The sequence below is a fragment of the Xiphophorus maculatus genome, chromosome 13 (genome assembly GCF_002775205.1).
Source record: "Xiphophorus maculatus strain JP 163 A chromosome 13, X_maculatus-5.0-male, whole genome shotgun sequence".
NCBI classification, from domain to species: domain Eukaryota; kingdom Metazoa; phylum Chordata; class Actinopteri; order Cyprinodontiformes; family Poeciliidae; genus Xiphophorus; species Xiphophorus maculatus.
In genome coordinates this window covers 2,589,513-2,603,907 of record NC_036455.1, presented here as the reverse complement: position 1 = coordinate 2,603,907, position 14,395 = coordinate 2,589,513, and the positions used below count along the sequence as shown (strand labels likewise).

General features: G+C 36.2%; 1 protein-coding gene and 1 non-coding gene across 2 annotated transcripts; both read right to left on the bottom strand.

Moving 5' to 3' along the window:
• Positions 1-107: 107 nt before the first annotated feature.
• Positions 108-11,219, bottom strand: clptm1l (CLPTM1 like). Its single transcript, XM_005796485.2, has 18 exons — positions 10,969-11,219; positions 7,943-8,150; positions 7,771-7,865; positions 7,489-7,678; positions 6,589-6,788; positions 6,184-6,262; positions 5,941-6,058; positions 5,756-5,850; positions 5,300-5,384; positions 4,705-4,808; positions 4,409-4,474; positions 4,145-4,195; positions 3,965-4,047; positions 3,848-3,882; positions 3,664-3,719; positions 3,128-3,172; positions 2,782-2,897; positions 108-2,675 (listed from the first exon to the last, which is right to left on the bottom strand). The coding sequence occupies exons 2-18, from the start codon at positions 8,105-8,107 to the stop codon at positions 2,591-2,593; spliced, it is 1,668 nt and encodes a 555-aa protein (XP_005796542.1). The 5' UTR covers positions 8,108-8,150; positions 10,969-11,219; the 3' UTR covers positions 108-2,590.
• Positions 11,220-11,910: 691 nt separating this feature from the next.
• Positions 11,911-11,982, bottom strand: trnah-gug. The gene has a single exon. It is a non-coding gene; the product is annotated as a tRNA-His (tRNA).
• Positions 11,983-14,395: the final 2,413 nt, after the last annotated feature.

Sequence of the window (14,395 nt, the reverse complement as noted above, 5' to 3'; positions counted from 1 at the left end):
ATTAACAAAAGGTAATTGCATAAAAAACTGATATCTCAATGGTTTGACATGATAGCACTTAGAGTTTGCAACAATAGGATGAATGTAAGAAAAATGCATACAGTAAATGATGTCAGCCTTTTATTACATTTCAATGAAAAACACAAACATTACAATGATTTCAAACAAATTCAAGGCAAAATTCCTCAAAAGTTGATCTAACCGCATTTAGCTTGGAACGCAGTTCTTTTCACCTTTTTCCCGTACAAATCTCATGACATCTGAAAAATTAATAACTTGATTCCTAAAAGAGTCTTTACACTTTAAAGGAACATTTACAATAGGCATAAGTAAAGAAGTAAAATTATGATGGTTTAGGTCCAGATTTTGTAATACTTTCCTTGAGCTTTACCACCAATGTTTTCCCTCCAAAATGTCAGTGTCCACTAAAACATTGCATGGATCACTTATGCTGCACATTCAATGCTAACAAACAGTTCAAGAATCACTCGCACATTTGGCACAAATATTTTCTTGGCCCTGTCATGTACAAAAAGAAAAAAAAAAGATGGTGAAAGGTGAATGAATGTCAGTGTAACAATAATGTTTTACAGCAAAATAAAACGTACCCATTAGAGAACAAAAACATACAAACGCAACTTCACACGTTACTGAATTTATTACCCTTAAAGGGACAGTTTAGTTTTGTTGAAGTGTGGTCCAGTTAAAAGGTTCCAAGCAGTTTTCGTACCTGCAGTAAATAACCCCCTTGTTAGCTTTATTTAGTGTAAATCCACATTAGTTGGCCTCAAGGACAAGAGCTGATAGATGGTCAGAGACGGGCCAAGACCAAAGTGGATGTTTACCATCTTAAACCAAAATCAGTTTTACAATTTACAGCAGTTTATATGAATAAACTGTTACATATTACAAAACTGAACTATTGTCATGTTTTCATTACACTAAATAGCAAATGGAGTTAGAAGGTCGTGCCCCTCCAGTTATTTTCCTCGTAAAACACATACTGAGGTTTCCAGTCATAGTAACTAACAGAAAACTACTTTATTTAAAACTGCAACAATATTTTTAGCTTTTTAAAAAGCTTTTGTTAATATTAGACAGCTAATATGAACCTCAAGCACGTTACACGTTGAGTTCTCAATACATGTTTCACACAGGAAGATCATTGATGGCGCACTGCCTCCAATCATTATTTCCTGTTTAGACAGAAATTGGTTTCTGTGTAAATAGACGGTCAATGGAAACCTGATGGTTTTTTTTAAAGGTTAATAAAACCGCACTGCATAAACCACAATAATGCTTTTTAAGACTGTAGCTGTTTAGGATGCTAGAAGTCGTATTTGGTCTTGACCCCTCCAGTATTATCTGTTGGCTTCAGAATCCGGAACAGCTAATATGGATTTAGATTAAGTAGAGATGTCAGGAAAGTTACCTGCCTTTTACCAGAACCCCACTTCAAAATAAACAGAATCATCCTTTTAACATTCAGAAACTCTCAAGAAATCCTACATTTTCCGTGGCATTTTTACCTTTACCTTCCAATCAACATTTACAGAGGCTTGAGATTATTTCACAATACCCCAACTACCATGAAGGTTTTGAAAATGACGTGAAAGCTCACTTTAAAGATGTTTTTGGTCTTTATTCCAGTTTTTATTTAGATAATTTTACTCTTGCAATAAAAAGCTAATGGTCTCAGATTAGATATAAGTCAATGCGACAATGAAATCTCTGCACTTAGCTTCTGAATGTTACCTTCTTCTCTTTGTATTATTTATTTAATAGGCATACTCTATTTAAAAGTACTGCGAAACAGTACAGTATAGTTCCTGATGAATGATACTTTTTAACTGAGTGGCTCAAAATCTGCTGGGTGTACTTCTAAATACCAAACCTGTTGAAATAATAATAAAAAAAACTATTTGTTGCTTTGAATTATACAAGTTTGCAGTGGAATATAAGCCAGTATAGTGATATGGTAGAAGTTCTTGCAGCCATTAGTGTACTGGGTCACACCACAGTGTTTGTTTAGATGCAGGCCATTCTCCAAGTTTTTTGCACACAAGGTTTTTGCATCTATTTTGATGTTCGCTACACAGATTTAGCTAGCTGATTTCATGTAAAATCACAGTTTTAAATTGAAAGAACGATAACAGTTCAGGTCCATTTATAACAGACTGGCACATTAGACGCAGCTCGTTTGAAGTTAGTACAAGTTCAAGTATCTGTAACTCAGGATGTTCGACTGAAAGAAATTCAAATTAAAGTTGATCAATGTTTTAATTAGAATAAAACTATTTTTTTTTTATCTTTAACATTTCTACTAACTGATGACCCGGTTTCCCTTCCACCAAGGCCATCAATATGCCCTGGCGTGTTCCTACAGTAGCCCAGAATGGACAAACCAAACACTGGCTATATACCGGTCATCTACCGATGTTCAAGTTTTTAGCAGTTGCTGCTAGTGAGGAATGACGTGCAAGCGATTAAACCTTCAAACTTTGCCAAAGTGTCAGTGGATATGATGGACGAAAAGATGACACCCGAAGGTACCAGCTCGTAGAAATCTGCTAAAACCTATATTTTCATTTTAGTCCTTGTGAGCCTTCCCTTTGGGCTTCTCATCATACGAAATGCCATATTCATTTACTCTTGTTCTGTCCACTGGGTAGAGCCTGTCGAAATAGAGTGACATGGAAAATATATTCATGATTATTATTATTAGCATATTAGGAATGTATGAATGTGAGTTGGTAATAAAAGGTGTATTTGTGTGTTTACCATCTCTGGTAAAGGTAAATGAGGAAAACCACGTCGTCCCTGAAACAGGCCAGTCTGTGGGATGTTGGCATGGTGATGATGAAGGCGAACACATCATCAATGAAGGTGTTGAATGCCTGGGAACAGTCAAAGTCACATATGATTCTCAAAACTTTAAGAAGAAAAACATTTTTTTGAACGCATTTACATTTAATGAGAAAATTATCCATCATAGAAATGTCACATCCATCCATTCATCTTTAGTGTTGTCAACTAACTAAGCAAATGTGTTTGGACTGTAGGAAGAAACTAGATTACCTTACAAATGTATGTTTTATTAAATATATTAATCAGAAAAGGATTGTACCTTATACATGAAAGCCTTCCAAGGCAGATGAGCCACAGACTTCAGCTGTTGAGTAAATTAATAAGTCAAATAAGAGTTTATTTATGAGGTAAGAGCTGAAAAACAAACATGCAAGAAATATTTATTGATCTAGATCGGGCAACTGTAATCTAACAAATCTTCTCGTCTTTGACGTAAACCACGTCTGAGCTATCTCTGTTCCAACTCTGCTCTAGTCTAAGTCATTTTCTGTGTTTTTTTTAAACATGTAAACATAAAAGAATCTCCATATGCGTCTTTGTTTAGCTGCATTCCTTCTCTGAACAGAGCTATTGGTGCCATTAATTTGTACTTGTCTTCTGCCTCCTTTCTATAAGTAACAGGATCTGAGTTTTACTGTATGACTGGACTGTAGTGGCATAAATTTGATGCATATGAAGAGAACTAGGACCAAACTGGAGTCTACATCACAGGATATGCGTTCTGTAAAAAAAACCTTGGACTAATATTTGTTGTGAATTGATGATATATAAAAAATCTTGACTGAGAATACTGACCTTATAGTTGACAAAGAGCTGAGGAAGCATGAAGAGGAAACCAAAGGCATACACACCTAAAATTTCCAGAGCCAAAAGAAATACATTTAAGATGATAATTATGATGCATGTCAATATCGGTATTAAATTGAAATAATTGTTTAATAAGGGTATTTTTTTATATTTTGTTTAGAAAGTAGCTTACCATTCACCAAGCTGTTGATTAGCCATGAATACCAGCTGAAAGAAAACAATGTGCAATCAGCATCACATGACTTCTACAAAGAAATAATGTTCCATTTTTGAGTTTGTACACTGTTACCTCTTGTATCGCAGGAATATTAGTGCGTACACTGCTCCTCCGATGCACAGAGGATAAAGGAGGTATGAGAGATACTTCATGGCCTAAAGAAAAGAAAAACAAGAAATAAATATGTCCGCTAATGAGCTGCTACTATTACATTGCATTTTTCCATCCAAATGCAGATCTGCTGCTTCTTACCAGAGTATCATATTCTTCTGTTCTCCGCTCTGATTCGTCTAGTTTCCCAAACTGTTCCAAGAAAAGCAAAAAGTGTAATGCAAGCCATAATTATCAAAATTAACATAAAAAAACAATGCAATGAATCGCCTATTGCATGAATCCACTATTTGAATTAAATTACTGAAATAAATAAAACATTAGATGATTTTCTCAACAGAAGAAAACGTATAGATGGTTTTCTGGATGTTAAGAATGTTGTGTTGAAGTTACTTTCACACCTACCAGGAATGTTGGTTTGCCTCCCTTCCAGAAAATCTGGATTTTAAAGGCCTTCTTTACTTTCCACACCTGCAAAAATTACAATAAATAGATTTTAAGAAATAAATGAAAACTGTGCTCTTAAAGTTGAGAGGGAACTTCATTTATATCACCCACTGATTTTTAGTTTTGTTATTTTGCCTTTCACTTGAAGGCAAAAATATCTGCCATTGGGCCTAAACTATTTTTATTTTTTCTTCCACTTTTCTTCTATCAATCGATGCTTGCAGTAATGTCTGTGTGTGTATGTGTGTCCTTACTTCAATTACAGAGCCGATCCCAGCAGGTATGAGTACAAGGAGGCTCGTTTGCTCGTCAAACAAATAGAGAAAAATCACTATGGTGCTGAAGCATCTCCACAGCACTGAAATAAGGAACAATGAAAACATCAGGAGGTGCAGAAATGGTTCAGTCAAAGACTGCAACCAAATCATAAAATTCAGATTTGAAGTCAATAAATCTAGACATCATATTATTCACAAGACTAATGGAGAAATTTTGTTCCCCTATGAAAAAAAAATATCAAGGAACTGAATTATTCTCAACGTGTCATTTATGTGCAGACACTGTTTTCCACATGGCTCCTGAGAAAATGTGTTCAACAACCGCATAAAAGCTTCCATTCCTCTAAAATTGTAAAGGCGAACAAAATGCAACATATGGCTGCTTATCAGTCCAGAGCATCCACAGATGATGCCTTGCTTGTATATTACCTTGTTTTACACATTTCTCCACAGATTTATCAAAAACATCCTCCAGTTTCCATTGGAATAACACATTTCCAGCTGTTCTCTGTGCCGGGTTCTCCAGTGCCGTACTGATGAGAGTAAAGGTTAGTGGTGTGAAGTCTCCTACCTGCCTTGCTGGACATTCCCACCATGCTTTTCTTCTGCTTCCAAAAGCTGATGTCGTTTTTGAAGGCCAGGAAGTCAAACAGAAGCTAAAAAAAGTGACAGACAAATTTAAAACAGTCTTTTGCATACTCCAGTGTATTTTTTTTGCAGGGTTTTTCTCTATTTAGCTCCATCCATCTTCATATTAACTTGGACCAGTTAAAAGGAAGTTCATGTCAAAATAAAACATCTCCACAGCATTACGTTGCCACTATCACAAAGTTCAGCTTTGGTCTCACAGCATCTTCTTCCACAGGTTTCCTGTGTCCCCCAACCCAACATTTCTTGTCACAAGCTACAAATAAATCAGTAGCTGTCTTTTTGCCACTTTCCAACAAAGTTCAGATTTGTGGAGTCAGTTTATCTCTGCAGCTCCTCCAGAGCGACCATGGACCTTCTTTGCGTTTTTAAAACTCACATGGAAGGCTGCGACGAAAAAGGTGAGAGCCAGGAAATACAGGTTGGTGTCCACAAAAATGCCTTTAATCTCATCAGCATCCTTTTCTGTGAATCCTACATTAAAAAAGAAAGAGACATTTTAGCTAGATATTATGGATATCACGTAGACATCTATGAGAGCAAGTCACAGAAAGTTCAGCCTACCGAACTGCTGCAGAGAGTACACAGCATCCTGCATGTGGATCCAAAAACGAAGTCTGCCCAGAGAGATGGAGTCATAGAGGACGGTGAGAGGGAGCTCTGTGGAAGTGCTGTTGATCTCCTACATTTTTAAACATGAAAATCATTTTTTTTTTTTTTTTAAAAGCCATCATTTTGATTTCCTAATACTACTGCTCCTAAAGTAGCAGTATGTTGCATGATGTTTGTTTAAAGGTTGAAACTCACCACGAGGTCTTTGACCCTATTGCTGAGCTCGTCAACGAACAGCAGAGGTAGATACACCATTTTCTTCCCGTTCTGGAATCTAAAACGACAACAAAAAAAACTATTAATGATGTATTTTTTTGTTGCTTAAATCCAACCTGCACCATTATTGTTGAACATTTCTGTTTTGTCATAAAGCCCAGAGCATATGCACCAAAGTACCAACTGTGATGTTTTTTGTGACTATATTTTTCTTCTATAAATTTAAGTGATAAGACTTGATGAATGAATTTTAAAAAAGTGAGTACTTTATTAAAACAATATCATTGAACTTTTTTTAGATATATTTAGCACAGCATGATCTCCACCTTTTGACACTTTATGCTTAGCTGCCATTGTTGTGAATATAACTAGTCTCTCTCTTACACTCTGAGGTATCTGTGAACGTCGCTTGGCAGGTATTCTCTGTCAAACAGAAAGTGGTCACCAACGATGTTGAGAGTTAGACGGGAGCGCCAGTGAGAAACTGGGTGATCCGTTGAAGCAGTGGCTCCACCTTTAGCTCTAGTTCCTGCTCCAGAGCTAGCATCACGCTGTTTCTTCTTCTGATCTTCCTGTTTTTGACCCTGTTGGACAAAGACAGAGGTAGTTGATTGATGAATTTCCTCCTTTTTAGATAGACATTCTATTTAATGCTTTCATGTACATGTTCAGAGAAAGACGTTTGTCAAAAACTTTTGTCTTGATATCACTGGATTTCAGTGCTTCAGATGACATAGCCAATCATAATATAGGGATGAAAAGACTGGGAAAGAAGAGGGACTTTCTGATACTGTGCTAATTTGGCAGTAATCTTTTTCAAATTAAGGCTTGTAATTTGAAAAAATAAAAATAAAAAATTCCATCTGGGGTTCCTCAAGGCTACATTCTCGGCCCATTTCATTTAATATCTACATGGATGTGCCCCAAAACCAAGATTATAGAGAATTATGGCCTCTTTAACTGTACCTCTGCTGATGAGACACAACTTAATATTTATGTCACCACTTGGCTACAGTCCCTAATAGTCACTGAGTACCTGTGTCTATAATATGACTAGATGGGTCAAAGAAAAGCTTGGGATTAGGACCTAAATTGCTTAAACAAAGCCAATTAGTACACAGAGTCCCACTTTATGTAATTACAGACTAACTTACATTTTAACAACCATGTTGCCATTTACTGCAACTTTCCCATAAGGGATCAATGCATTCCTGCTTTAGCTTAGCCTATGTAGCACATCAAGCAGTCTCAGAGAGGACGAGGGAACAGCAGAAAGTCACGTACCTGTGTTTGATCTTCTCCAGATATCAGAGAGATCTCAGGAGGCTTTGGGACCATGTAGGCGGTGAGCTGAGCCACCAAGTGGACCTGTCGTGGGTCCTGCCACGGACTGAGACCAGCTTGATGGACGAATATTAACGCATACAATGTTCCATTATTACGTGTTTTCTTGGGGAGTGAGACGTTGACGATCCTACAGGGAAACACGTGAAATAAATGAATTCATCAGTTTGTGTCCAAATCACAAACATGGACAGCGGTTCCTTTTGATTAATGCATACTTGCCTCTCAAACTTGCTGTTGACATCGAAGTCCTCCTCTCTGTGAATCAGCGTATGGCCTCCATCTGCGTTTGGCTTCACCGAGGTGTAGATACTCAACTAACAAGCAGAAAGAGATGTTACACATCACTTAAGCCACCCACGGCGCCATGTTTGAATCGTTAACGGCAACTGACCTGTAGTTTTGGGTTCCCTGCCAGGAAGGGCGTGATACAGTTGACTGCTTTAGGGCTGTCGCAGGGTTTGGTGTACACTATCCCATACATCACCCAGCAAGTGTGGAGCACATACACCACGAACACGCCGACAATCAGCGTGGTGAAGGAGGTTTTCAGAAACATGATCGACGACTGCCTCAGCTAGCTGAGCAGCAGGGCCATACGTCTGCATAGTAAGAGTTATAAATGAAAGATTTGGTTAATCATGGAGGAACGTGAGAATTAAAGTAAAGCTTTACTTTAATTCATCATACAATTAGGTAATTCTGATCAAAAGTGGAAACTCAATAATTTTATCAATCAAATTTTATTTGTATAGCACATTTCAGCAGCAAGGCATTTCAAAGTGCTTTACATCATTACAAACACAAAAACACAATGCAACATAGAATCAACAATCAAAACACGACATTTAGTCAGGTTCTATCAATAAATTTGTAATTGATTACGTTTCAAATACAATCCTAAACAAGTGGGTTTTTAGTCAAGTTTGCATCCATAAAAGGTTTACCTGTTAGAGGTAAACCTTTATCAGGACTTTATCTGATATGGACTTTATTAGGTACACTTGCCAGAACCAAAAGCAAAGTGCATTTCTTAGTGCATTAAGTGGGTAAAGACAACTTGCTGAGGCTCAAACTGAGTATCAGGATGAAGAGGAGAGAGAGTTGAAGCGACTTTGAACAAAAAAAAAGAAAAAACATCCAGTGACCCGCCATTATGAGGATAGAAATGCATTGCATGTGTCAGAGCTTAGAGGAGTTCGGGCCAATTCAAAAATAACAAAGGCAACTTAAAATAACTACTACCAAGGTATGAGGAATATCACCTCTGAAGACATGTTAAACATCGAAGCGACAGAACCACAACAGCACAAAACCACACCAGGCTGCACTACTTTCAGCTAAACACTGAAAACAGAGGCACTAATTCACAAGGACTCATCAAAACAAAACAAAAAAATTCTACTTTAGTTGCACAGTTCAGATGATAGATCAGGAGTTCAGACTGCAGGTGGTTGCGCATCATGGTGGGCGATATTTTATTGGAATATTTTTGGATTTCTTAATAACTTAATATTGTACAAAAGTCTCAGCCTACTCCTGGGTATGATTGCTGACCATTTCCATCCCTTTATGACCACAGAGTACTCGTCTTCTGATGGCTACTTCCAGAGGGGATAACACAGCATGTCACAAAGCTCCATAATCGCCAACTGGTTTTTCTTAGCATGACAATGAGTTCACTCACTGTGCTCCACCACAGTCACCAGATCTCAATGTAACAGAGCACCTTTAGGATGTGGTGGAACAGGAAATTCGCATCATGGGTATGCACTATGCAGCCGAGGAATCCATTATAATGTGTGATGTTACCATATCAATAGGGACAAAAATCTCAGAGCAATGTAAGGAAGGTGTACCTAATAAATAAATTGGTGATTGTATAATGGATTTATAATAGATTCCAGTCAATTGATAATTATTGCTTACAGCAAATGGAAAAGGGATTTTTCTAATACCAAAAACGTATCTTTTGTCAGTGCAATGACGAACAATGTGATGCGCAGGGTAAGTCACAAGTGATCATTTCCGAATAACCTAGTTTTCAAGCATATTAATGAAAACTTAAGTGGAAAGAAAAAGTGTGGTAGAAAAGGTGCACAAGTATCGAGGAAAACCACCGATTTCAGAAAATTGTGAAATAAAGCCTGACAAAAAGCTAACAACAGATTCACAAGAAATGGAGTCCGTCACAACTGATTCATGTTTGAATCAGATAACTTTGTCTAGATAACTTCCTTATCTAAGCAAAGGAGAAAATGGAAGAATTGTTTCCCTCTTACAGTATGTTTTGCATTTCATTTGGTCGCAGCAGAGAGGCACAGAATCCAGGCTGCTTGAGGTCTAAGTGTAAAGTTTCGCAGTTTTTGATGAGTTAGAGAGACATTTTATCCTATGTGCTTCATCCTATGTGCTTCATTAACTCTCAAGCCAGCTGAATCGTTGACTTTGGGGAAATTGTAGAGCCCTTCATGATTTCCTCTGTTGACCAAACTTTATGGAGATGCTGATTTCATTTTCGAGCAAAACTTGGCACCTGCTCAGACTCCCAAAAAGTACCAGCATTTGCTTTGTTGAGAATGGTTTCAGTAGTATGCTTGATTGGCCAGAAAACTCACCTAATCTAAACCCCACAGAGAGTCTATGAGGTATTGTCAAGAGGAAAATGAGAGACACCAGAGCTGATAATAAACAATGAGCTAAAGGCTCTGCAACACCATAGCAGAGACACAAACTGAACACCTACATGCCGCACCATGCATACAAAATGATTTCAGACACACCGTGTGCAGCTTAGTACTGTACATACTTTTCAGCAAGCTGACATTTCTGTATTAAATATTGTATTTTGGTAATTGGTCTAGAGAAATTAGAATTAAATTGATGACAAGCTGAATTTTCATCTACAAGCCATAATCATCAAATAAATCCATAAAATATTTGACATGCATAAGTTTCACTTCTTCAGTCGAATTACAGAAATAATGCAACTTTTCAATTATATTGTCATTTATCGAGCAGCACCTGTACTAATTATTTAATAAAATACGGATTAAGAACTAGTCAGACATTTTTCAAAACTAAATCTGAAGACCATTTGCTACAACTTGCTTTTCCAGTTTGGTGATTTACTGGTGAAGCTGGTAAATTTGCAGACAACAGCAATAAAATACTCAGAATAAAGTGGCTGACCCATTTTAGCTGTTATTAACCACAATTAGGCTGATATTCATAATAAGGCACTCTTAAGATTTTGATTCCAAGTCTTATTGGTAGATGTCCATATGTTTTGATGTGTGGATGTTTAAATATTCACAATCAATACAAACAGTGCTGTAAATCGACGGAAGCGAGAATTATTAATTAAATTACATTTTTCTGCAAGGACTGGACTTTAAAATGAAAAATCATTAACATTACCGGTGTCAAATTTAAAGACAGGACACTCTCAGTCACTGCCTGTCCATCGGTCCATTCACTGCAGATTCCTCCGGACGGATCACAGCGACCGCATTGTGTTTCTGAAGCCTTCCTCTGGTTTTTACTGAAGGCATCAACTGCCTGTTTCGCTGTTCACTGTTTCCAAAAACAAAATATCACAAAATCCCGACTGAAAGCGTGAGATAGATCTGTATTTCCGCCATTCGTTTCCTGGTTCGTTTGCTTAAACGAGATTTGGGGTGGAAGTAACGCGAGACTTAACGTACAAGCGCGTCATGGCGGCACGCTTTTTAATTTAAAAAACGGTAGCTCTGACGTGTCCTAACGTATGTTTACTTACCTTATTTAGGGTAAGACGGAAAGTCTGAACAATACCAAGGTATGCTTCGTTTCATTAATTAAATAAAGGGCTATATCAGTGAATTTTATAAAAATGAAGTATTTATATTAGAATAATAACAGATTATCTTATAAGTCTGATCACTTCTTTCTGTTCCTTTATAAAAAAAAAATTCCTCTCTATTTATGTATTTAATCTATTCACATATGTACTGACGTTTTGTTATTTTTCTTGTGGATTGGAGAAGTTATCGCCAAATGGACGGTAAAGTCTAAATAGTTTTTGTTCTGGGTTTGTGTGGCGATGTTTGAGGCCCTGACCTGTACAAGTTTTGCAGAAATGATCAGCTCCGATTATCACCTCTGCAGACCTGATTGGTATTAGTATTGGCCTTGTCCAATTTGTGGCCTAAGCCAAATCATCGTGATTTCTGCTCGACACATTGAAGTTGCTGTTAAGACAACAAACAAAACAGTTTTCGCAATAAATTATTTAATGCATGTTTGTTGTCTTCTCCTGACGTTTTTCTATTTTAAGTCTTACTTTATCTAATTATCGACATTATGCGTGAGTCCAAAAGTTGCCGTGACCCGGATTCGAACCGGGGTTGCTGCGGCCACAACGCAGAGTACTAACCACTATACGATCACGGCTGGCTTTGAATGTCCTCTGCAATGAAAATATCTGGTTAGAGGAGGGGTCTGCAACCCACGGCTCCGGGGCCACAAATGGCTCTTTGGATGATCCACAATGGCTCTTAACTCTTGCTAAAAATGATAAAGAATCAACTAATGTTTCTAAATATAAATACCAAATGCCGGTTTAAGCAGTTTTTCATATATTAAGTTGATTTTTCATGAGCAAATTACACAAAAGATACCAGTGATATTATTTGAAGTTCTATTTTATTTTGTAATTAAGTAGGAAATGATGTGCTTTATTTTTATTTCATTAATTTCCACACAAAGATATAATTCTTATTTGTATATCTGTATTCTGAAACCAAAAGTCAGAACTAAAATGTGGATCTTTAAAATTATATAAAAAGTAAATAAAAAAAAGTTATATTTACGTTTCTAAACAAGTCCTAATGTGCTACACTGGAGGCAAATATGGCTCTTAGGACTGTAAAGGTCGCTAGCTGTTATTAGTCAGAGAAATCAGACAAATTTAAGAGTTGCTGATCCAGATAGTAGATAAACAGAGGGTGCGTAAACGTATTAAATAAAAAAGTAAATTAAAAGTTAAAAAAAAAGATAATATAACAGACTTTGAAATACCACAAAAGTTGGCTAAATACATTAATATATTAAGATATATTAATATGTGACCTCCATTTTAATCACTACATTATGGGAAGAATTGGCTACTAAAATAATTTAGTCAAATAAAAGTATAATTACTATTACAAAACGTTACTCAAGTGTAAACATAACCATGACACACTGGTAAAAGGAAATAATAATTCAGTGTGTTTTGATGTTTTTATACACCACTTAGATAAACAAACTATACCCCATTTTGCTTTTAAAAGTTTCTTAAAAATCTTATTAGTATTTAATTGACAAGAATAGTGCACGTTCATAACAAGTAAAATCAATGTGTCATACTTAGCCAAAAAGCAGTTTTTTAATCTGTTTTACCTGTACAGCTGGAATCCCCATTTTTTTAAAATTTAAATTCAAACAGAGGGGGATTTTATCTGTATATAATTTTCTAATATTAGTTAAAAAATTATCTAAACTTAATGACGAATTAATGATGAATTGGTGTGTGTTAACTGATCTATAATGGTGGCATTAAAAATACAAATTTGTGATTATTTTACTAGTATTTGTCTACAGTAATTGTTATATTGAAGCGTCCAACACACTATAGATATGATGGGTTTAGTTGTTGATGTGGAAAATTTTTATTAATTTTTTTCCTAATTTACATTGACATGTAATATGCAATATATGTATATATAGATGGCATTTACGTATCACTACCTTCCAAAAATAACGGTCTAAGTCGTTTTTTGCCAAAAGTTAATTTTTTTTGCCTATATCTAAAAGGTGGTGACTTTTTTTTTTTTTTTTTTTGCCAAAATCACTTTTGGAAAAAAAAATTACATTGACCATCATTTTAAGAGGGTACAATATTAATGAAAAATTCTTGTGTTTTGAATAACTTTAACAAAGCTTTCATTACTAAGATCACCATCTATGTTAGAACTTAATTAAATCTCAGCTGTTACAGAGAATCACATGAAATATGAATGACTTTAATGTTATTGTAATTAAATGAAGATGAATCACAAAATCTTGATTTGCACTTTTATTCCTGACACAGAATGGCCTGCCGGCATTTTTTATGTAATTGTTTGTTCATAGGAGACTATTTACAAAGACACAGCAAAGCAATTTACAGTGTATCACTCTGTTTTTTTAATCAGACTGTAACAAAGTGGACTTTCATTTATTGAATATTTAAGAATTAGTATGAAAGAGGTTTAGTTTCTGTGATCAAAGCTTCAGCTTACCACAGAAGCTACCCACTCAAGTTTCAGTATTCAGCGAAAGGATCCGGTTGCCGTGAAGGAAGAGCTTCTGTAGGAGTGGCAGGAAGAGTTTGGAGAAGTTTGGATGATGACCTCAGTGTCAAGGACGGCCACAAAAATGACAATCCTTTCAAAGAATACTATGACATACAGTTGGATATTCTCTATAAAATATCAGGATTGGACAGCGGAGGACTGGTGCAAGAAATTATCTTCCAAGATGAACCTTCAGACTGTTTGAGACACTGGAAACACAGCATACTGGGGTGATGACTCATTCCAGCAATGCTTTCATTTATCTGTTTGGTTTTGTCTTGTCAAAAAGAGTGGGCTCCTCAATATTTTACCAAAAAACACAGCCGTGCATAAAAGTGTCAGCATATCCTCCAAGAGTATGGCCGGGCCTGCAGAAGTGAAATACTTATATGGTTCCATCGGCTTCCCTAACAGACAAAATAGCTCCAACAAAACCAGAGAAGTATAGTTTGTAAAAAAAAAAAATATTATATATTATCTCCAAACCT